Below are 25,452 nucleotides of genomic sequence, written 5' to 3' on the forward strand. Positions count from 1 at the left end.
TAGAAAATGGAAACTGCAAAATTTTGGTTGCACCAGTCAACATTCAGTAAGGTGGACCTGGCAGATATACAAGGGAACAATGGCTTTCAGAATGTTGATATATGGTTTAGTTATAGAATCTAGGGTTGGTAAGGATTGAACTGATGCTAGGAAATGGGTAATAAGCTGGAAGAAAGTAGAGGTGATGCAGAAAGTAGATGTGGTTGTTAATAACAAATTAGAACAGTGATTCTCAGCCTTGGCTGCATATTACAATACTGATGTCTGGTCCCATCCATAGAGATTTTGATATATTGATCTGGGATTGCTGGGATTTTTAAAACCTTGCAGGTGATTAATATGCAGCCAAGGTTGAGAACCACAGAGCATATCAGTATGTTAGGACAGTTGTTTATTAAATGAGTTTTTAAGCAGTGGAACCTCTTCAAATAAATTTCACAAGGAAGTCCACTTTGTAAAACTTTTTAAAGTAGAGCTGCAGCAGGGATTGTGCTGACTTCTCTCCCATTCATCTGCAACAACCCTCTCCCAGGCTCTACAAAACAAAATTGGGAAATCACTAGACTAGGAGGTTGTGGTCAAAGAGTAAACTATCAAGGAAGAGTTTGATTTTTAAAGGCAGAATAGTTATAAATGATTAAAACATTTAGGATGTGGCGGTGGTAATGGATTGATGACATAGAATGCAAGTGAAGATATAAAGTTACACATCAAGGAAACAGGGCTAGGGTTTTGGGTTGATCACAAATAGCTGATAATTTGTCTAGAACACATATATACAAGTGAAATAGGAATATAGGAAAAATAATTCAGACAATAATTGATACAGGTGACGTAATTATTTCTTTAGATTTGGCATAGTACAATACAGTGTTTTTTTTACTTAAGGACAAAGTTATATGAAAATATTCTTTGCTTTTTGCATTTTTAAAGGTGTAAAATGGTAAAGTTTGATTCAGGGCAGGATAGTGTATTTCTTAAACGGTGAAATAAATAGTTTACTTATGTAAAGGGAAGTTTTAATGTATTTCATGCAAATTTACTGTGCCATTAACAGTCACTGTAAAAGACAGAAAGGTGTAAAGGTTTTAAACAGATGAGCTTTATATTGATACCAAATACTCTGTAGGGTGCTATTCTCTAAATGTATTAAAGTTGTTCCCTTTGGACTTTCTTAAAGGTATTAAGGACCAGATAAATGCAGAACCTTTTAGGAACAGCTGTGAGCTAGCAGCAGGTGATTCTGTGGTCTGTAGTGACTACATGCTGTGGGTTTTTTTTAATGTGGCAGAAATGGCTAATCATTGTGCCCTTGTCTAAGGCATGCTTCATCATCTTCAAGTACTTTTTTGGCCAAAGATTTCTAAACATAGAGTGTCCCTAATAAGCTCAGTATTGGATTGAACAAGTCTGATTTGAGAATTATTGGCAGGAGTAGCTGTAATTATTAAATTTACTAAAGAATAAAGCAAGGTAGTGAAGTTGGCTTTTTGTCAAATGGCAGTAGTCTTATTAGCAAAAAGTCATCATTTGCAGGGTCAGACTGAAAGGAGGCTCCAAAGAATTCATTCTGTCTTAATTATAGTTTCACCTATACATATTATGCAAAGCTCATATTTAAAGCATTTGCCAAAATTAACTTCCTCTGCATGTTCTATTACAGTGCAGTGAATTGCAGCAGCTTTTTATGTCTTGCTGCTTTTGTATGCCATAATAATCAGTAATTACGGGTTTGCTGCAAATGCTGTAGGGTTTGTTTAATCTGACAATATGAAAAGACAACCTTGAATAGACTTTTTTAAATGAATGCTAGTTACACAAAGCCTTAGAAGCATCGATATCTTCATTTTGCATTTTCTCACAAGGCTGGTTATTTTAGAATTTCATTTTGAATTTCTACATTAGAGAATTTCATATGTTTCTTTATATCTAAGATATATAGAAGAAAGATGTGTATGTTCTGTAGCTTACGATTCAAAAATAAATCCAAATAAACCTAACTGCCAAATTAACAAGTTGAGAGGTGTCTATCCCTTTATATAAATATATATATATATATATATATATATATCTCCTGAATTTGGAGAAGCAGCTTAGGAAAGAAAATGCTTCTACCTACTTCTGAAATCTTAATTTATTTTTTTAAGTGTAATCAGTGAATTTCTGTGAACCCTCAAGTGCAAAATGAGAAGTATTGGCTAGATTATCTGCAAGGCCTCTTACAGTGTGAACACTCATTAAAATCTAAGTTATAATTAGAGAAGCAAAAGCAGGCACTAGATTCAAATCACCCCTCTGTTTCTCATCATTCAGTGGCATATCTTTTTACTTTACCATAATAGGTCTTGAAAATGTAGGATTGAGTTAAGTTTAATCATTTAGTGTTGTTATCTAGTGTTGAATAGCTCATTTTCAGAGCTAGCCATACTATCATCAAAGAACAGCTCAATGTAATTGGAACCTTTTAAGTAAACTGAAAATGTTTATATATACATGTATGTAAAATAAAACTTGATTATGGAAGATTAAAAGTTTGACACTCAGTAACATTTCAAAATCAACCAAAGTCCACAGAAAACAGTTCTTTTTTAGAGTTGGAATAATGGAGAAGATGTTATTGGTATTAATGGCATAGCAGCTGATTTGTTGCTGACTCTTTGCCTGTACCCAGTGGTGTCGGTTCTGAATCTTGAGGGCTACAACCTCGAAAATATAACATTGTTCTTCTTCCTTGCCTCTTTTTAAGTAATCATATCAGCAGTGTACAACCTAGTTCCCGTATAAACTTTCTAAAGTTGAGTTTATTGAGGTATAATTTACATGAAATAAAATTTATTTTCCTTTGATGTGAGAATTTTACTATATATTGATTGTGTTGGTGGTTATACAATTCTATATAGTTACTGAAATTCATCACAAAGTACACTCGAAATTAAGGAATTTATTTTATGTAGGTAATACTTTGATCATCAGGACATTTTCAAATCTATGTTTATTCTGGTAGCTAGGCCATAGTATTCCCAAATGATTAACTTTCAGAATATAACAATGCTCAGACAATATCACTGTGGTAGAACAATACAGAGACATGATTATTCTGTAACCTTGTATATAAGACAGACAAGAACACTATCAACACACACAAACACACAACTGAACGCCCTCTTCTAACATGAATGATTAGTACGTCTTTACTAATGACAACTCTCCTCCCACCTCCTAGATGAAAAGTATCAAGTTAACCCAGTTGTCCCCACTTCCTGACACCACTCATTACATAAGTGGCTTCCACATCAACCCTCTATAGAATCACACTGGCAGTCTTTGGCTAGTGGGCTTGGACAAGTTATTGTCTATCTGCACTTCCTCCTTTCTCCCTTTACTCTCTTTCTGTATTCTTTGTCTTCCTTCCACCCTCCCCTCCTTTTTCTCCTCCTTCAGGTCGTGACATTAGGCACCTTGCCTCTTCAGGCCTCTTACTACTATATTCTTTGAGCTTTCTCTTTTTACCATTTCCTATGTTTGTTTGTTTTTAAGTTACTCATATAGATATGCTCCTGATCTCTTTAATGCCTTAGAAAAATAAGCAGGCCATAAAATATCTTTTCCTTTAAAATAAAGTTTCCTTGGCATATGCTGGCTACACTGACTCACTATTTAAATTGATCCTGACTCCTAAAGTTTAGTGAAAGATCACTTTTTTCTGACACTTTTACATCATCCATAAAAGCCGTAATTAAATGCCGTTTAAGGCATGCTGCAAACTATGTTTCTGAATCTCCTCATAATATAAGAAACTTAACAATTGGATTTCATTGACTTTTTAATCTGGGTGCTAAGTGATTTCAAGTGATTTATAACACTTTTGAACCTTCTTTGAAGGTATGATGTACATTTAAGAGCCTTAGTTTAAATTATGAATCCATAAGCAAAATTTTCAAAGAGGGCTTTTTTATAAAAATGAACAAAACTTCATCAAAGAACAGTTTTCTTCTTCGTTATCATTCTTGTAGTACATACTCTAAATTGAAAATATTAATATTTACTCAAATATTTGAATGTGATTTTGATAATGTGATGGAATCCGCATTTGTTGTCTAATGTTTCATTCTTATATGACTTCCTAGGAAGCAGCAGTATTCCCACTCACTTATTATATTTTTTATTTCTAGTGAAAACTCAAATGCAACAAGGATTAATCTCTATAGCTGCCCGCACTGTTATTACACATCTGGTAAATCACTTGGGCCATTATCCAATGAGTGGTGGTCCTGCTATGTTAACAAGTCAGGTGTGTGAAAATCACGACAATCATTACAGTGAAAGCACTGAACTTTCTCCTGAACTCTTTGAGAGTCCAAATATTCAGTTCTTTGTGTTGAACAATACAACCTTAGTGTCCTGTATCCAGATCAGATCTGAAGAGAGTATACCTGGAGGAGGTTTATCTGCTGGCCTTGCATCAGCCAATTCAAATGTCAGGATTATAGTACGTGATCTTTCTGGAAAATATTCATGGGATTCTGCCATCCTGTATGGACCACCTCTTGTAAGTGGTTTGTCAGAACCTACATCTCTTATACTTTCATTGTCTCACCAAGAGAAGCCAGAAGAGCCTTCTACATCTCATGAATGCTTAGAAGATATAACAGTTAAAGATGGGGTTTCCCTCCAGTTTAGAAGAAGATTTAGAGAAACTGTACCAACTTGGGATACAATAAGAGATGAAGAAGATGTTCTTGACGAGCTTTTGCAGTATTTAGGTGTAACTAGTCCTGAATGCTTACAGAGGACTGGAGTCTCACTTAATATTCCTGCTCCACAGCCTGTGTGCATTTCTGAAAAACAGGAAAATGATGTTATTAACGCTATCCTTAAGCAGCATACAGAGGAAAAAGAATTTGTTGAGAAACACTTTAATGACTTAAACATGAAAGCTGTGGAGCAAGATGAACCAACACCTCAGAAACCTCAGTCAGCATTTTATTATTGCAGATTGCTTCTTAGTATATTGGGAATGAATTCCTGGGACAAAAGGTAAGAATAAAGGAGAAATTTTTCCTTTTTTAAAAAAATATCAGTCTTATTCATCTTATGATCAGCATTTTAGTCTCTGTTGTTTCCCTCACTAAATTTTACCTACCAATTAGTTCTTTGACCAGTGGGCAGATTTTTTTTTTTTTTTTTTGTGTCTACTGAGTCATAATCAGGTTTCAAGGGAATAAAAAGATAACTTAATGTAATAAATTAACTTTAACATTTTCATAATGACTAGTATAACTATCTGACTTAGAACTCATAACTCATACAATTGAAAAAAATCTTGTTTTTTCCAACCTTCATGTAAGCTAATAGGAAAAACTGTTTTTTCTTATAACACTTCTAACACCAAATGTGTGAGTTTTCCACACCAAGCAGTTTCAACAATACCTGGAGTTAGCACAGGCAAGTTAAGGGCTCAGACCAACAAGACTGCCCCCCACTTTAGACATCAATTGCAGGTCTGGGTCACCCATACTTCTGGGCAACTGGCTGTAAATCAGAGGTTCCTACAACCCCCTTCTTGGGTATGAAAATTAACTATAATGATTCGTAAAACATTTACTTACATTTATCAGTTTATTACAAAGGATAGTTAAAGAATACAGATGAACAGCCAGGTGAAGAGGGACATAGGGTAAAGTCTGGAAGGATTCCAAGTGTGGAAATTTCTGTCCCTATGGAGTTGCAGTGTGCCACCCTCCCAGCACCCTGAATGTGTTCACCAACCTGGAAGCTCTCCAAATCCCATAATTTAGGGATTTTCACAGAGGTCTTATCATGTAGGCATGATTGATTATTAACTCAGTCTCCAGTTCCTCTCTCTCCCCAGAGGTGGGGCTGAAAGTTTCAAGATCCTAATCATGGCTTGCTCTTTCTGGTGATGAGGCACCATCCTGAAGTTATCCGGGACACCACCAAGAGTCACCTTATTAGAACAAAAGATGCTCTTATTACCCAGGAAATTCCAAAGGTTTTAGGAGGTCTGTGTAAGACTCTCCTGTTAACCTCCAGCACTCAGGAAATTACAAGGGTTTTAGGACCTCTGTGTCAGGAACTGGGGACACAGCCCAAATGTATATTTCTTATTATGGCACATAAGCCTAACTTTTTTTTTAGACAAACAGCGATATGATCATTTCTTGTTTGTATCAGAGAAATTAACTCAGGATTTAGCATCAAATCAAGAAAAGAATCTGGATTTCATTTTTTTAAATTTTGTTTTCTCTTATGCATATTGCAAAACCTCATTGAAAACTTGCAGTACACACACAGTTTTGAAGTAAGTTAAGTAGGAGTTAAATGAAAGGGCATGAGACTTAAAGCAAAAGATCCAGGTTAGAGTCACTTAAACTTTGAGCCTCAGGTTACAGTCTGCAAATTGAGGAAATAACTCCTACCTCACATGATGGTAAGAATTAAATTAGATAATGTACATAAAATACTAAAATTGTACACTAGTGTAAAGCATTATTAATATTTTTAAATATTAAAAATATTTTAAAATTTATCTTTAAAATTGATTTTTAAAATTTCTATGATACTAAAAGCTGTAGGGAAGTGGAAGAAGAAGCATTATTGAATGTATTGTTTTTGTTCAGTTTATAGTAGAAGGGGAGCTCAGATATCACTGGATGCATAAATCTTAAAGTAATTCAAATGCATGTGAAGCAATGAATTGGAATTCTACTTGCTTACCTAGTGTTTATAATCTTACTTGGTTTAAACCCTTCCATTTATTAGAAGGGCGTATCCTCTGCCTTATGGGAAAGCCATGTTATATCAGGAAAACAATTTGCCTTATGGTATGTCCACATACAGGTAATTGCCACTAATATAAATTTATTCTACTCTCTTTTGCTGTAGAATGGTCCATACGTTGTCTCTTGAGAAAAATTAAAGATGGGAAGCTATATTTTACCACAGCAAGCATTGATTTCATGAATATAATTTGTACATAATTTAGCACCTATGTAATGTATTTGGTAAAATTTACACACTGCTTTGTAGTGTAGAAAAATACATATAATGTAAAACAAGAAAAAAAAACAAATTCCATCTGGATTACACATCCTTATTTGGTAATGATTTAGATTTTGTGAATATTTTATTTCTCGTGAGGAACAACTTTCTCACATATTTTTATGAAACTCTTGAGAAGGAACCTATAAGTATTTTTATCCATTTTCCTGAATATGAGTTTGGGAAACTCACAGCATCTGCAAGGAAACATTTAAGTGGCCAGTAGATTATGATCCACTAGCAGAAATGTATGAGGGCCTGGGTAGAAATAATGACATATATTCTTTACATTTTTTTTAGAGTCTGTTCTCCTTTGTGTTAGAAGTATGAAAAGGCAAGAAAAGTATAAGAGTTGCATGAGTAGACTGGAAAGTATTTCCAGAACTGTCATGTCGTTCACTGCAAACGTGATGAAAATGTTTATAAATCTCTCTATTTAGGAGGAGCTTTCATCTCTTGAAGAAAAATGAAAAACTACTTAGAGAACTTAGGAACTTGGACTCAAGACAGTGGTAAGTTGTTGGGAAATTTTCAGGTTTATCTCTGTCACCTGTCAGCTATTTCTCTGTTTGTGTGTGAATAATACTGTATTGTTGAATTATAACTTTCTGAGCAGAAACTGTTTTTCATTTATATATACCTTAGAAATACCATTTTTAGAAAAACGTACAGCTGCATTTAAATGTTTGGTATCTTTGGATTGTTTATAAATAATAAACACTTGACTGGTGTTTTATACTTTTGTCTTCAGTTTTTTGCTTTTCCTGTTCCCACAGTCAGTTTGTCCACCCAGCTCTGATTCCACTTACCTTTCTGTTCAGCAAACTTACATATTGTCAACCATTTTTAAAATGCCTTATCTTGCACCCTCAAAACTGTTCTTCTGCTTAAGTATATATATACACACATATATATGTGTGTGTGTATATATATATTTCCATAACCAGTTCTCTAATTAGAATCATTCCTAACGACTGCTTTCTCTACTCCTGGGCAGCAGTATATTACTAGAGAAAATTATCAAACCAGTGTGATATAGAGAGTTACTGTATATTCATGCACCTTTACTTCAACAATGCCATCTCTGCTGTTTGGCAGATTTTTTATCCCTTGTTCACTTTTACTTTACTTCTCAGAGTAATTGTTATAAACCACTTCTTTGTTCCTCAAGCCTAGCATTATAGTCAAAAGGTCATCTCTACTCTAACCTCGTAAGAATTCACTTCAAAGGTTTGACCTATGTGAAAAGACAATCTGCTAGAACAGTATTTCTTAACCTTTCTTCTTCCTCCACACATTCACATTTTAACACAGGTTAGTCACATATGTTCATTAATTAAATCCAGTGATTCTGACAATTGGGAAACTAGTTTGTAACAAGCCATTCACCCTGCCATCACTATTCTACAGGAATGCAAAGTGAAGATGATTCAGACCTTTCCCACATCAAAACAAATAGGCCTTACATCTTCGTCTTTTAAAATTTTCTGTATTGAGCCATCTTCTCTTGCTCACTTTCCGCATCAGAAAAGCTTTTTTTCTTTATATACTTCTGCTTCCTACTTTCTCAGCCTGGTGTAGGATCTTCAAAAAGTTATCCCTTCTTTATCTTGTATTTCTACTTACTTCTCTTACCATAAGCATGTTTGTTATCTGCCTTTAAAACAAAACAAAACAAAACTTTCCTCAGTTACTATCCTTTCAAGCTATAGTACATCCCTTTCATGCCTTTTACTACCAAATTTATAGAAAAATATAATTTTTTATTCATTTCCTGTCATTCCTAACTGGTTTTTGTTGTTTTTAGCTTTTCTCAGAATAATTTTTTAAATAATGTATAATTTCTTTGATTATAGAAAATATAAAACAAAAATAAAACTATTGTTATTCATAAGACTTGTTAGCATTTCTTTATATATTTTCAGTCTTTTTGATAGACATATGTATGATTTTTGTTTGTTTTACAAAACTGGAATCATAGTAATGTATAGTAATTTATGTCTTTTAAAAAACTCTATATTAGCATTTTCTCAGCCATTTTGATATTCTTCAAAAAAAATTCTATGGCACCAAGTTCTATGATTTTTGGACATTTGAGTTGTTTTTAATTTCTTGCCCTAGAATAGATTCCTAGAAATAGAATTATTAGGTCAAAGCATAAGGACTTTTTTCAGGCCATATATAAAATTGCTTTCCATTAAGTACTCATTTCTAATCCTACCAATGTTGTATAACTTCAGCCTGTCCAGCAAAAGATATTGATGACATTTTCTTATCCTTTATAATTTGAGGGGCGAATCATGGTATCTCGTTAATTTATAGTTTTTAATTACTAGTGAAGTTAATATTTTTCATATATTTGTAAAAAATTTCTAAATTCTCTCTTAGTGTCCTTTTTCTGTTTTTCTATTTAGGAATTTTTCTTAATTGTAAGAGCTCTTTTACGTATGTATATGCGTTAAGGATTAACTTTTGTATTTATTGTGGGAGTTCTCCTAGTTTGTCGTTTGGTCTTCAGTTTTCAACAACTACAGGTTGTTTAACAACCCATTTTTATGTAGTAATTATATCTCTCAATCTTTTTGTTTTTAATTTCTTCAATTGTTTGCTGTGCTTAGAGAGTTCTATCTTGAAATCAATTAAACATTGTTACATTTCCTTCTAGATTTTGAAGTATTTGGTTAGAGTGGTAATTATTTTATATTTATTCCTTCTGGAATGCATTTTGATTTATGGAATGAGAAATGGAACCACCTTGAATGTTGGAAAATAGTCTATTTCTATAATTTGTTAAATAATCCATATCTTTCCCATTGATTTGATATTGTTTTTATCAAATATTAAGCTGTTTCAAAGCTATCTGTTCATTTCTATTGATTGGTCTATCAATTTTGTGGAGATGTTACTGTTTAATTTATTGTAGCTTAATAATTTAGTATCTGATAGGCTCAGTCTTCTTCCTCACCCCACCCACACACATTCTTCTTTTCTTAGATGTTCTCGCCTGTTTTGTCTTCCAGAAACACGTTATTGATTAGAATTATGCTGTTGTTTTCCAGAAAACGAAATCCCATTGCTATTTTGATTTGATTTGCAATAAAACTTTCCTATGGGAAGAATAAACACATTTATTATCATCATTCTTCCCATTCACAATCATGGAGTGTTTTTTATTTATTCTGATACCCAGACATTACCTTTAGGGGTATTTTACTTTTGTGTTGCTATTCTGAGTAGAATCTTCCCCCCATTATATTTTGTATCCAGGTACTTTAATGAATTCTCTCGTTTGTTTTTTTTTTTAAATAAATTTATTTATTTATTTTTGGCTGCATTGGGTCTTTGTTGCTGTGTGCAGGCTTTCTCTAGTTGTGGAGAGTTGGGCTAGTCTTCCTTTCGGTGCACGGGCTTCTCATTGCGGTGGCTTCTCTTGTTGCGGAGCACGGGCTCTAGGTGCACAGGCTTCAGTAGTTGTGGCGCATGGGCTTAGTTGCTCCATGGCATGGACCAAAGCTCGAACCCGTGTCCCCTGCATTGACAGGCAGATTCTTTATTTTTGATTAAATATACTAATTTTATTATTTCAATTTTATTTTAAGTCTTATTTCTCTTTTTTTTTCTTTTTTCTTATTCCCTCCCTTTTTTTAAACATCTTTATTGGAGTATAATTACAATGGTGTGTTAGTCTCTCCTTTATAACAGAGTGCATCACTATACGTATACATATGTCCCCATATCTCCTCCCTCTTGCGTCTCCCTCACATCCTCCCTATCACACCCCTCTACATGGTCACAAAGCACTGAGCTGATCTGTGGCAGGCAGATTCTTAACCACTGCGCCACCAGGGAAGTTCCTCTCTTGTTGATTTTAAACATTTTATAGTTGTCTCACTCTTAGGATTCGCTTAGTTATATAATCGTTTTCTGCAAGTCATCTCCTTTCGAAAAGTTATGCCATTATTTTCTTATATCATCATGTCTGATTGTACTGACTAAAACCGGCACTACAGTGTTAAATAGTTATAGGAAGAGTGGTCATCCTTGTCTTTTCTGCTTTTAATGGAAATGACTCTTCTGTTTCATACTTAAGTAAAATATTGGTTGTTACGTTTGAAATAGATCATTTTTATCATTCTGAGAAGGTAGCCTGTTTTCTAGCAGATTTCATAAAGAAAGGTAGTTAAATGTTATCAGAATCCTTTTCAGCATCTATTCAGGTTTTTATATATTTTTATATTCAGCTTTTGCTTTCTTAACTAGTTGATGTATATTAACTAGACTGCTAATATTAAATAATTCTTGCATTCTTGGGATAAACTTTACTGGATCCTTTGACTTCCTGTTGGGTTAAATTTATTAGAATTTCATTTTTAATTAGGGCATGGTTCATCTATTAGAATATTTTATAGTTAATTTTTTGCCTGTTCTAATGTTTTCAAAATTAACATTACAGCCAGATTCATAAAATGAATGTTATCTATTTGAAAATTTGGAAGAATTAGTAGAATTTCGAATTATTTCCATTTGTTTCATCATTATTAGTCTTTTCAGTTTTTCTTTTACCTCTTAGGTCAATTTCAGGGCTTTTTTTTTTTTTACAAAACTCAATTTCACTGAGATTTCAAAAGATACTTAGTAGAGATTCATACATGGTGTCATAATTCTCTACTGCATTCCTTTTCTCAGTTTTGTAGGGCTTTTCTTTTTCTTTTTTTTATATATATAATTAATTTCTGTATTCCCATGTCATCCCTTCAACATTTTTTTTTGACCTCTAGCTGTTTTGAGATATAATTGACATATAACATCGTGTAAGTTTAAGGTTTAAACATAATGATTTTTATATATTGCAAAATGATTACCACAGTGTTAGTTACTACATCATCACTTCACTTAGTTACAGTTTTTGTTGTGAGAACTGTAAAAATCCATTCATAGCAACTTTCAAATATACAATACAGTATTGTTAACTATAGTAACTGTAATGTACATTACACCCCCAAACTTTTTCATCCTATAGCTGGAAATTTGTACCCTTTGACCCCCTTTACCCATCCTCCACCCAATCTGATCTCAGTTTCTGTGAATCTAGATTTTTTAGATTTCACATATAAGTGAGAACATGCAAGATTTGTCTTTCTCTGTCTGACTTATTTCTCTTAGCATAATGCCCTCAGGATTCAACCATGTTGTCACAAATGCCAGGATTTCCTTCTTTTTTATGGTTGAATCCCATTGTAAATACCACATTTTCTTAATCCATTCATGCATCGGTGGACACTTAGATTGTTTCCATACCTTGGCTATTGTAAATAATGCTTCTGTGAACACAGGGGTGCAGATATCTTTTCCAGTTAGTATTTTCATTTCCTTTGGATTTATTCCCAGAAGTGAGATTGCCAGATCACGTGGTAGTTCTATTTTTAATTTTTTGAGGACCCTCTATACTTTTTACAGAGTTGACTGCACCAGTTTACATTCCCACCAACAGTGCACGAGGGTTACCTTTTCTCCACATCCCCTCCAACACTTATCGCTTGTCTTTTTGATAATAGCCATTCTACTGGGTATGAGGTGATATTGCAGTGTGGTTTTTCATTTCCATTTTCCTGATGACTAGTGATGTTAAGTAATTTTTCATGTACTTCTTGGCCATTTGAATATCATTTTTAGAAAAATGTCTATTCATGTCCTTTGCCCATTTTTTAATTGTATTATAAGTGTTTTATTGCAATTGAGTTGTATGAGTTTCTTACATTATCAGAAATGTAATTTGCAAATATTTTCTTCCACTCTGTCAGTTACCTTTTCATTTTGTTTATCCTTTCTTTTGCTGTGCAGCTTTTTAGTTTGATGTGATCCCACTTGTTTATTTTTGGTTTTGTTTTGCTTTTGTTGCTTGAGCTTTGGGTGTTATATCCATAAAATCATAGACAAGACCAATGTCCAGGAGCTTACCCTTTATTTTCATTTTAAGAGTTTTATGGTTTCAGGTCTTAGATTTAAGTCTTTAATCCATTTCAAGTTAATTTTTGTGAGTGGTGTAAGACAAGGGTCCAGTTTAATTCTTTTGCATGTGAATGTCCAGTTTTCCCAATAACATTTATTTCTCAATTGGTTTATCTTTTCAAAGAACCAACTGTTGGTTTGCTTCATATTTTCTATTTTCCTATTCTCTATTTTATTTATTTATGCTCTAATCTTTATTATTTCCCCTTTTCTGCTAACCTTGGGATTAGTTTATTCTACTTTTTCTAGTTCCTTTAGGTATGAAGTTAAGCTGTTTATTTGAGATCTTTCTTTTTCTTAATGTACGTGTTTATCATTACAAACTTCCCTCTTGGAACTTGCTATACGTCACACTTTCAGTGTGTATTTCTATTTTTGTTTGTCTCAAGATCTGTTTTAAATTTCCCTTTTGATTTCTTCTTTCATCCATTGGTTGTTCAGGAGTGTGTCGTTTAATTTCTATGTGTCTGTGAACTTTCTGGCTTTTCTCTTGTTATTGATTTCTACTTTAATTCCATTGTGTTTGGAAAAGATGCTTGATATAATTTCTAGCTTCTTGAATTTGTTCAGACTTGTTTTGCATCCTAACACATTATCTATCCTAGAAAATGTTCCATGTGCACTTGAAAAGAGTGTATATTCTGCTGCTTTTGGACAGAATGTTCTGTGTATGTCTGTTAGGTATATAGTGTTGTTCAAATCCACTGTTTCCTTTTTCAGTCTCTGTCTGGATAATCTGTACATTATTGAGAGTGGGATATTAAAACCCCCAACTATTACTGTATTGCTGTTTATTTCCTTTTCTATTAGTATTTGCTTTATATACAGCATACAGAACCTTTATACTTTTACTTCTTCCCTCACATTTTAGGTTATTGGTGTTACGATTTCCATCTTTTTTGTATTATGTATTAAATAACAAATTATTGTAATTATGGTTTCTTTTAAAATGATTTTTAACTTTTAAGCTATATTTGTAAGTGAATTATGCACCACCATTACAATGGGCTTTTTTTTTCTGGATGCAAATAATCTACTTAATCTTTTCAGAGAAACAGTTTCTCATTTATCATATTCTATTATGTTCTGTTTTTTAACTCTTTAATTACTGTTATTTCTTGTTCATAAGCTTTATATTTTTCTTTTTCTTCTAGAATTGAATGTTATCTGTCTGAGTTTTATTCTTTATTATTTAACAATGAAATAGTCTTATGCTCTAAATTTTTTCTGAGTGTAGATCCTGTCCATTGTTTTAGTCTCAGCTTAAACATTTTTTCTGAAAGGCCTTTCCCTAAGCTACCGCTAACCCTTTACATTCCTCCCCAGTTCCTTCCACCCTATGTTTGGATATCCTTCCATGGGCTTTCAGAGATCCCGATAACACTCTCCTGTCATAGTATTTATCACACTGTATTAATATTATTATTATTTCTTAGATATTCTTTCCAAGACAGTTATAAAATTAAAACCCTCTAAGTAGTCTCTGAGTTCTCATATCCTAATTCTTCCCCTTAATAATTTATCTTTGGTACTAGATGATAGCAAAGTCATTGGGGGCACAAATCATACCTCTTTTGCTGTCTTGCTCACCATGTGTTCTCAGACCTCTACTGTTCTACTTAAACTATCCTTTTGAAGGTTAGTATCCTGACCACCATGTCTAAAGTTTTCTCCATCCTCTTCAGCCTCCTTGATTTATCTAATTAATTAAATTCAATTAATCTAATAGGCACTTAAAAATTACAGCTGTTTTAGATTTACAAGATAATCAATTGCAAAATACAGAGCATTCCTACATACCCTCTTTCCCCCTATACATAGTTACCCCGTATCAGTATGGTACATTTGTCAAAATTGATGAGCCAATATTGATATATTATTATTAACTGAAGTTTATATTAGATTCACTCTTGGTGTTGTACATTGTATGAGTTTTAACAAATGTATAATGACATGTATACTCATTACAATATAATACAGAATAGTTTCTGCCCTAAAAACTCCTGAGTATTATATCCCCTAAAAGTTCAGTACTGTTGTCTGTTCTCTCTTTAAAATGTTCTTCTCCCCTGGCTTCTAAAGTCATGTTAAATTACTTTGTTCTAAAGTAAAACTGTCTAAAGTAAAATTTTTATTTTATTCCTTAGTGACTTCCAAATGGCTGACCAAACTCTTTAGCCTAGAACTCAGGCCATACCAGCCAATCTTGGCTATTTAGGGTTTTTTTACATTACCTAATATTTTTCTACTTGGCTCCTGCTAAACTAGTTATTTCTAGTTTGTCTTCACTGGCTCATTTTCTGCTGCCTTCTCCCCTAACATAGTTTTCCTTCTCACTGGGATATCTCTCATATCTTCTCAACCCCATTCTTTTCTGCCCATGTACTCCTATCTCTTAATTGTCAGTCATGATTTTGTAGCTGCTTATTACAATTTTTTCCCTGCCTCCTTACTTCTGTTTCCAGGTCATCAGTTCTTTCCCAAGTAACATCCTCCTCCTAATTTTCTCCATTACATTTAGAAGTACCATTTCAGTGTCACCCACACTTGACCATTTCCTTTCCCTTGCCCTTAGTGTTTATCATTATGTCAGTTCTTTCTTCTTATTATTTCTCACTTCTATCTCTTCTTTGCTTTTCCTACTCCCAACTTCTTGATTCATGTCCTTATTACTTCTTTCGGAGAGAGTTTAAACAACTCTCTCATCTTCTAACTCTTCACCGTCTAGACAATATTCACCACGAGAATAATTTTTCTAAAGTAAAATTTTTATTTTATTCCTTAGTGACTTCCCAGTGCCTGACCAGACTCCTTAGTCTAGAACTCAGGCCATACCAGCCAGTCTTGGCTATTCATGGTTTCTTTACATTACCTTATGCTTTTCTACTTCTTGGCTCCTGCTAAACTACTTCCATTCTCATATGTACCTGGAATATATGAAGGACATCTTCCTTGAGACAGCATAGGTTTCCTTTTTGATATTGTACACCACATGAACACATGACATTTATTTTGCTTTTTTAAACAAATTAAATACTGAAAACAGGTTTCCTTTCTTTTTCTAACATATTGGGTTCAGATAAAAATTCATTCTAATTATGTGACAGTAAGGCAACATTGAGCTGCTTCTTAAGCCAAGAACCTGGAAAAAACCTGATTACTTGTCTGGAGGATTAGGGCGGAAGAAAATGAAAAGTTACTTTCTTTATAGTCTTATCTCTCCAGACCATTTATAGATCCTTTGTTTTCTTTGACTAGATTAACTGATTCCTATTCCTCATGGTTGAACCATCAGATTTTTAAATTTCAAATCTCCAAATTATTTGTATTATTATTTCTTTTGCAGTGTATATACAGGGAATCAGAAGTGCTTATAACTTAGCATATTTCACTTTGAACTTTCCAGTAGTAAGCTCATAATATTTTGCCAGTACTGGACATATTGTAGAATATTTATGGCTGCAAGTTCAGTAATCTCATTTTTTCTAATCTTTTTACCTCATTCACTGTTGTGGTACATACTAATCTAATGGCAATCAATATATACCAAGCATTTAGAAGTAGTTAGTAAGTAGAAAAATAAGAAGGAATGCTGAAAAATTAAAATTTGACATAAAAGAGCAGCTAAACTCTGCTTTTTCAAATTTTAAAAAGGACAGATAATATAAAGGTGATTTCATTTTTACTTTTGCATTTTAAAGATTTATTTTCTAATTTTTCCTATATGGCTGATGTATTTCTCTTTTTGATTTATATAGTATTAGGTGAACATTTCTATGCAACTCTTCTCAATTTTATAAATTGTGATTTATGAGTTCTAGCTGATAGCCCTTTACCTAGGAAATTGAGAACACTGAGAGGTCCCCTTTCTGCCAGGATCAGAATTTACACATAGTAGGTCATACTTCCAACTTAAATTCTAACAGCTTTATTGAGATGTAATTCACATACCATAAGATTCACTCATTTAAAGTGTACATGTTTTTAGTATATTCACAGACAACTATCACAGCAATCTAATTTTAGAATATTTCCTTCAAAAAGAAACCTCATACCCATTACCAGTCACTCTCTGTTACCCCCAAACATCACCCCCTACTCCCCATCTCTGGACAACGCTAATCTACTTTCTGTCTCTATAGATTTGCCTATTCTGGATATTTCATGTAATAGCAATCAAACATATGTGGTCTTTTGTGGCAGGCTTCTTAGCACAGTGTTTTCAAAATTCATCCATGTTGCAGCATGTGTCAGCACTTCATTTCTTCTTATTCCTGAATAATATTCCATTGTGTGAATATCCTATATTTTGTTTATCCATTCATCTCTTGATGGACATTTGCATTAGTTTCACTTTCCGGCTGTTATGAATAATGCTACTGTGAACATTCATGTAGCTTTTACACGGACATTTTATAGTTGTGTAAACTTCTTTATGAGACTTTCATAGTTTTAGACCTTATTTTTAGGTCTATGATGCTTTTAAATTTAATTTCTGTATATGGTATGAGGTAAGAATCCAACTTCATTGGATATCTACAACTGCATTGTAGATATCCAGTTCCCTCAACACCGTTTGCTGAAAACACTATTTTTTCCCCCATTGAATTGGCTTGGTACCATTGCAAAAAGCAATTGATGATAAACATAAAGGTTTATTTCAGGACCCAAGATTCTATTCCATATAGAGCTATATGTTTCTGCTGTGGTAGTACCACAGTCCATTGAGTGCTGTAGTTTTGTAGTAGGTTTTAAAATTGGGAATTATGAGTCCTCTGACTTTGTTCTTCTTTTTCAAGATTATTTTGGCTATTTGGGATTTTTTGCATTTTCCTGTGAATTTTAGGATCAGCTTATCAATTTCTACAAAAAAAGGGAGCTGGGACTTTGATAGCACTTGCATTAAATTTGTAGATCAATTTAGGAAATATTATCTTAACAATATTAAGTTTTTCAGTCTATGAATGTGGTATTTTTTTTAAGATCTTTAATTTTTTTCAACAACGTAGCTTTCAGAGTATCAGTTGTGTACTTTTGTTAAATATATACCTAAGTATTTTTATTATTTTTGATGCTATTATAAAAGAAATAGCTTTCGTAATTTTGTTTTTGGATTGTTCATGTTAGTTTATAAAAATATAGTTGATTTTCGTATGTTGATATTATATCCTGAATCCTTTCTGAAGTCATTTATTAGCTCTAATAGCTTTTTAGTGGATTCCTTAGGATTTTATACACAGAGTCATCTCATCTGCAAGTGGAAGTAGTTTTACTATTTCCTTTTCAATCAGAATACTATTTCAGTTTCTCTAGTTATTGAACTATTCTGATATCCTATTTTCCCTTGAGTTGGTTTTAATAATTTGTGTCTTTCTAAGAATTTGTCCATTTAATCTAACTATCTGATTTTGGGCATACAATTGTTGATAGTATTCCTTAATAATACTTTTTGTTTCTGTAAGGTATGTAGTGATGTCTCTCCTTTCACTCCTGATTTTAGTAAATTGAGTCTTTTTTTTCTTGCTCATTCTGGCTATAGATTGATTTTGTTTAACATCTCAAAGAACCAATTTAAAATTTTTCTCTTGTTTTTCTGTTCTGTTTCATTTATTTCCACACTAGTCTTTATTATTGTCCTCTTTCTGCTTGCTTTGAGTTTAGTTGTTCTTCTTTTTCTAGTTTCTTAAGGTGGAAGGTTTAGTTTTTGATGTGAGATCTTTTTCTTTTTTTTAATATAGGCATTTATGTGCATAAATTTACCAATGAGCCCTGCTTTACGTGCATGCCCTCAGTTTTGTTGTATTATATTTTCATTTTCATTCATCTCTAAGGATTTTTTTTCTAATTTCCCTTGAGATTTATTCTTTGACTCATCACTTATTTAGGAGTATATCTTTTCATTTCTACATATTTGTAAATTTTCTTCTTTTATTGATTTCTAATTTTATTCTATTATGATTAGAAAACATACTTTGCATGGTTTCAGTTATTTCAAATGTATTGAGGCTTGTTCTGTGGCCTACCATATGGTCTATCCTGAAAGATATTCCAGGTTTGCTTGAGGAGAATGTGTTTTTCTGCTACTGTTGGGTGGAGTGTTCTTTAGGTATTTTATACTATTATTCAAGTCTTCTGTTTCCATGTTGATATTCTTTTAGTTGTTTGTCCATTATTGAAAGTGAGGTATTGAAGTCTCCAACTATGATTATAGAAATAGCTATTTCTGCCTTCAGTTCTGTCTGATTTTGCTTCATGTATTTTGAAGCTCTGTTGTTGGGTGCATATGTTTTTAATTTTCATATCTTCCTGTTATAAGGACCTTTAACATTATGAAATATATCTTTATCTTTTATAACTTTTTTATTCCTGAAATGAATGTCTTTATTGCTTGAACCGTACAAATACGAGGAATGGGGACAGGCCAGTGGGGAGGAGGGAGAATTGTCAGATTAATGACATACACAGAAAGGAAAAAGGTAAAAGGAACCCCACCCACCCAAACCAACCCCCCACTCCACCCCAGGATGTCTCTCTGTGAACTCCCTATAACATTTTTATGTAAAAGTTTAATGTTAGTATAGCTATGCTGGCCCTCTTGGTTACTGTTTGCATAGCATCTTCTTCTGTTTCTTTTACTTTCTACTTTGTGTCTTTGAATCAAAAGTATGTTGGCGGTTGTTGTTTGCTTGGGTTATTGTTTATTTTCTAGTTAGCTTGGAAAGCCAAATTTCATACAAGAAATTTGCTTTTATGAGCATTTTTAATTTTAGGGAGAACTAAAACTAAAATATCTAAGAACTTGTCAGTTACTCCATACAGTTTTATAATATTTGTGTATACATTTCTTATAAGTACTTTGGAGAAATGGATCATTTCTCACTCATCTCTGTACTCCTACTTAATTTTATTTCTAAAACACAGTCCCTTTAACTCTGGGATTCAGCCACATTGCACAACAGGCAGCTCTTCAGATGCTTTGTGCATTCACACCTGTGTGTCTTTCCTGATACTTTCTCTCCTTCATTTGTCAAATCTTACTTACCTTCACCCAGCTTAATATTACCTTCTCCTTTAAGTTTCTCTCTGTTTCTCAGTCAGAAGTAATCATCCTTTTCTTCTGTTCTGAGCGCAATTTTGTAACTTTTATAATTTTTTACTTATAATTACTTGTCTCCCTTAGTAGATTATAAGGTTTAATTCATTTTCATCTTTTTATTGCCACGTATTTAGAAGTTAGTTATTGGATGAATGAACAGATAAATTAATGATTAAGTGAACGGTGAAATCTTTTGTTTTATAGCCGAGAGACACACAAGATTGCAGTATTTTATGTTGCTGAAGGACAAGAAGACAAACATTCCATTCTCACCAATACAGGAGGAAGTCAAGCATATGAAGATTTTGTAGCTGGTCTTGGTTGGGAGGTATTGCTTTTAAATTATACAAATATCATTTTATTTCTATTTGAAAGCAATGGTTTTCGTTTTCTTTCTAGCTTATTTTAGAAGCATTATTTTAGGAGACTCAAGAACATAACAATGGGTTTGATATTGTTTCTGCCTTATATCTCATCTACAAAGACGGCAGCAGTTGGGACTTAGGAAGGTTTTTGACTGTTTTATCATTCACTGTATTGTCAGAGTGTGCTAAACTCCTAGACTTAAAAGATCTGGATTTTCCTCACAGTTGTGACCGCTGGACTAGTGATCTTCAAACGAAGATATGAATATCCTAGGGCTATCCCAAGGATTCTAGGGGGCATGTTGGCTAGGTTAGTTTTGAGGAGATAAGTTTCTAGATCCTCAACTTTACTACAAGTAATTCCGGAGAACCCTTCTACAGTCTCTTACCTCTCCTTTTCTGTTCTTCATCTTTGTAAAAGTAAGGCATACCTATTACTCACCTGAATCCTGCATTGCCCTGGAAGGTTTGGCACCAAAAAAGGGACAGTTCATTCAAGAGGGCATGTTCCTGAGAGAGAGTGTCTCTAATGGCAAAGCAGGAAGTATTGAAAGGTGCTGTATTTTTTGTCATCCCAGCAACCAACAACCCTGCAACCAACTCATGTTGAAGTTCCTGAACAAATCTGTCTATCTTAGAATTATAATTCAGAAGTGAGGTGTTTGTCATAGAGATTTGTATTAGTATGTTTATTTAAATTGTAAAATTATGAGTCAGACATGTTCTAACAGAAAGTGAATTTGATGTGGCTGATTGATTTGTCATTAATAGCAGACATTTTATATATATTGTATCAGCCAAATTTGTGCTCTAAGATTTTGATGAAAATATATTTAAAGTATATAGATATAACATACTGGAAATTGTATCTTTTCTAACAGCTTAAACTTATGATGACAATTTTCATCGTAGTTGTCAATTTAATACATAGTTTCTCAATATTCTTGTAGAGAGTACATGAGCAAAATTATTGAAGGACCACTGCACTAGACTGTAAGTTCCTAGAGGGCAGGCTCTTTCATCTTCCTGCTTTTTCTTTTTAAATCCCAGTCCTTGCACAGTGTCCAATGCATAAACCTTTAGCATTCAATATATATTTTTATAGCTGATCTAACCTGCTATTTCACTGAGTTACTTTAGTTCTCTTGGCCTTTTGCTTATTTGTCAAAAGCAGTGTGCTTTTTTACCCAACAGATATGTAATATGCAGTTCACTTGAGATTATGTATGTGAAAGTGGTTTGGAAAGTGTAAAGAAATGTTATAAATATATGTCCTGTTAAAAAAACAAACTAGAAAAGTATTAGTAAAAGCAACGGACATTTGAAAAAGAACAAATTAGGAGTACTCACATTTCCTGATTTCAAAACTTAGTACAAAGCAGCTCTAATCAAACAGCGAGTTACTTGCACTAAGGATACATATATCAATTAATGAAATAGAATTGAGATTCCAGAAATAAACCCACACATCTGTTGTCAGCTGATTTTCAACAAGGGTGCCAAGACCATCCAGTGGAGAAAGTCCTTTCAACAGATGGTGTTGGAGTAGCTGGATAGCTGCAAGCAAAAGAATGAAGTTGGAATCTTACACTGTGTTCAAAAATTAACTCAAAATGGATCATCAAAGACCTAAATGTAAGAGCTAAAACTGTAAAATTCTTAGAAGACGATATAGGGGTAAATCTTTATGACCTTGAATTTGGCAGTGGATTCTTTTTTTCCAGCTTTATTGAGACACAACTAACAAATAAAAGGTATTCTTAGATATGACACTAAAACATGAGCAACAAAGGAAAATAACTAAATTGGACTTCATCAAAATTTAAACTTTTGTGCATCAAAGGGCACCATTAACAAAGTGAAAAGATAACCCACAGAATTGGAGAAAATAATTGCAAGTCATATATGTGATAAGGGACTTGTATCTAAAATATACAAAGAACTCACCAAAACAATAATTAGAAGGCAACCCAATTTAAAAATGGCTAAAGGATCGGAATAAACATTTTTCCAAAGAAGATATACAGATGATCAGTAAGTACATGAAAAAATGTTTGACATCATCATCAGAGAAATGGAAATCAAAATCACAGTGAGATACCACTTCACACCCATTAGGTTGGCTAGAATCAAAAAGTCAGGTAAGGGCTTCCCTGGTGGCGCAGTTGTTGAGAATCTGCCTGCCAATGCAGGGGACACGGGTTTGTTGGAGAAAAGAAGATAGACCAACAGGACTTCAGGACCAAGGAATGACATGATGGTGAGTTCTCAGGTTTTCTTTTTGCCTCATATATCTTGGACTTGGAGTTGAAGAAGCCAGCAACCTAGAAATATCAACAAGCCCAGGACAAAAAAAAACCCAACAAAAGCCTACTCTTTCTAACCAAAGGATCAGGAAAGGAGCAACCTGGAAAGACAGAAAACATTTAAACAGTAACTGCTCTACGCCAACCAAACACCACAGAAAATACTGTGACCCTCATCCCCACCCCTGACAACAAAAGTGGGTTAGGAAGCCTAGACTTCTACCCTTACAAGACTATAATGAGGGGAATTCCCTGGTAGCACAGAGGTTAAGAATCCATCTGCCAGTGCAGGGGACACGGGTTCAAGCCCTGGTTTGGGAAGATCCCACATGCCGCGGAGCAACTAAGCCTGTGCAACACAACTACTGAGCCTGCGCTCTAGAGCCTGTGAGCCACAGCTACTGAGCCCACGTGCCACAGCTACTGAAGCCCACGTGCCTAGAGCCCATGCTCCACAACAAGAGAAGCCACTGCAATGAGAAGCCCACTCACCGCAACTAGAGAAAGCCCACGTGCAGCAGTGAAGACCCAACGCAGCCAAAAATCAGTCAATCAGTCAATAAATAAATGACTATAATGAGGCATCCCGAACATCACCCTGGAGTAAGATAGTATCAGAGAAGACCAAATAGAAAGCTAAGAGTTTCATCTCTGCCAACTGGTAACAAGTCCCCCATCCATGTCTAACACCACAGTGTCAGTGGAGACTACATGAGGAACCTGGAATTTCGGCCCCACCCAGGCATAATGAGGTGCCTCTCCCCCTCTACACTGGAGTCAGAGGAGGTCTAGTGGAGAATTAGGCCTTTCACCGTCACCCAGTGATAATGAGACCACCTCCACCTGGCCATAATGAGGCTGAAAGCCCCCGCTTCTCTGGAGCTGTGTTGCAAAACAGCCAACTAAAACAGAAGGTTTAAATAAGATTCATGGTCTCATAATATTGAAATGTCCAGGCTTCAACCAAAAATCATACCAAAAACCAGGAAGGTCTCAAACTGAATGAAAAGAAGGCAATAGATGCCAACACCAAGATGACAAAGATTTTAAAGTGACTGTATTAGAAATGCTTCAACAAGCAATTAGGAACACAGTTGAAACAAATGAAAAATAGAAAGTCTGTGCAAAGAAATACAAGATACAAAGAACTAAATGGAAATTTTAGAATTGAAAATATAATAACTGAAATAAAAAACTCAGTAGATTGGCCCAGCAACAGAGTCAGGTGGAGTTGAGGGTACAGAAAGAATTAGTAAATTGGAGCATAGAACAGTAAAAGTTAATCTGAACAGCAGAGAGAGAATAGACATAAAGACGGTGAACAGAGCAATGAACAGACCTGTGGGGCTATGACAAAAAATCTAACACTCCTGTTATTGTGAGTCCCAGAAGGAGAGGAGAAAGAGGTTGGGTCTGAAAACTACTTTGAGAGATAATGTTGAAAACTTCCCAAATTTGGCAAGAAAAATAAAGCTAATAAAGCTACAGATTGAAGAACCTGGTGAAAACCAAATAGGATATATGGAAGGAGATCCATACTAAGACACATCATAATTAAACTTCTGAAAACTGAAGGCAAAAAAATTTCGAAAGTATCCAGAGGAAACTTGTACCTATCTATATGGGTACAATTAGAATGATAGTGAATTTCTCATCAGAAACTGTGGTGGCCAGAGGAGGTAATACTTTTCGAATGTTAAAAGAAAAAAACTGTCAACCCAGAATCCTATAGTTAGCTAAGGAATGAAGCACAACATTCTCAGATGAAGGAAAACTTAGAGAATTTGTTGCCAGCAGACCTGCCCTAATAGAACCACTGACAGAAGTTCTGTTAACAGAAATGAGATGATAGAAGGAACTTTGGAACATCAGGAAGAAAGAGCATGGCAAGAAAAAATATGGGTAAATACACTAAATTTACTTCTCTTGAGTTTTCTTAATTATATTTGATGGTTGATGCAAAAATTATTTTACTACCTGATGTGTTTCTAAATGTAATGACAGGGACTTCCCTGGCAGTCCAGTGGTTAAGACTCCACGCTCCCAATACTGGGGGCACGGGTTCGATCCTTGGTCAGGGAACTAAGATCCCGCCTGCTGCAAAAAAAATAAATAAATAAATGTAATGCCATGAAAATATTCATTATATTACATTATATTACAAACAAGGGAGGGTAAAAGGACATAAAGTGAGGTAGGGTTTCTATATTTCACTCAAACCGGTAAAATGACAACATCAGTAGACTGTGATAAGGTACGTACATATAGTATAATACCAAGAACAACCAGTAAAAAAATATAACAAAAGTACACTCTAAAAATGATAAATAAAAATGGAATTCTAGAATATGTTCAAGTAATCCATAGGGGGCAAGAAAAATAAAACAGAAAATAAACAGAAAACAAAAAATAAAATGGTGAGCTTAAGCTCTAACGTATTAGTCATTACAGGAAATATGAATGATGTAAATATACCAATTAAAAATTGGCAGAGTGGGGCTTCCCTGGTGGTGCAGTGGTTAAGAATCCGCCTGCCAATGCAGGGGACACAGGTTCAAGCCCTGGGCCGGGAAGATCCCACATTGCCACGGAGCAACTAAGCCCGTGCGCCACA

General features: G+C 34.1%; 1 protein-coding gene across 5 annotated transcripts in view; it reads left to right on the forward strand.

The window, feature by feature from the left end:
* Positions 1-25,452, forward strand: part of RALGAPA1 (Ral GTPase activating protein catalytic subunit alpha 1) — a 219,904-nt gene that overhangs the window by 148,080 nt on the left and 46,372 nt on the right. For all 5 annotated transcript variants that reach the window (XM_033851187.2, XM_019924021.3, XM_019924023.3 and 2 more), the window contains exons 33-35: positions 4,173-5,037; positions 7,503-7,574; positions 20,372-20,495. In XM_033851187.2, coding sequence (XP_033707078.1) covers positions 4,173-5,037; positions 7,503-7,574; positions 20,372-20,495 — 1,061 coding nt within the window. The remainder of the gene's footprint in view (positions 1-4,172; positions 5,038-7,502; positions 7,575-20,371; positions 20,496-25,452) is intronic.

This window comes from Tursiops truncatus, chromosome 2 (genome assembly GCF_011762595.2).
Source record: "Tursiops truncatus isolate mTurTru1 chromosome 2, mTurTru1.mat.Y, whole genome shotgun sequence".
In the NCBI taxonomy this organism is placed as follows: Eukaryota; Metazoa; Chordata; class Mammalia; order Artiodactyla; family Delphinidae; genus Tursiops; species Tursiops truncatus.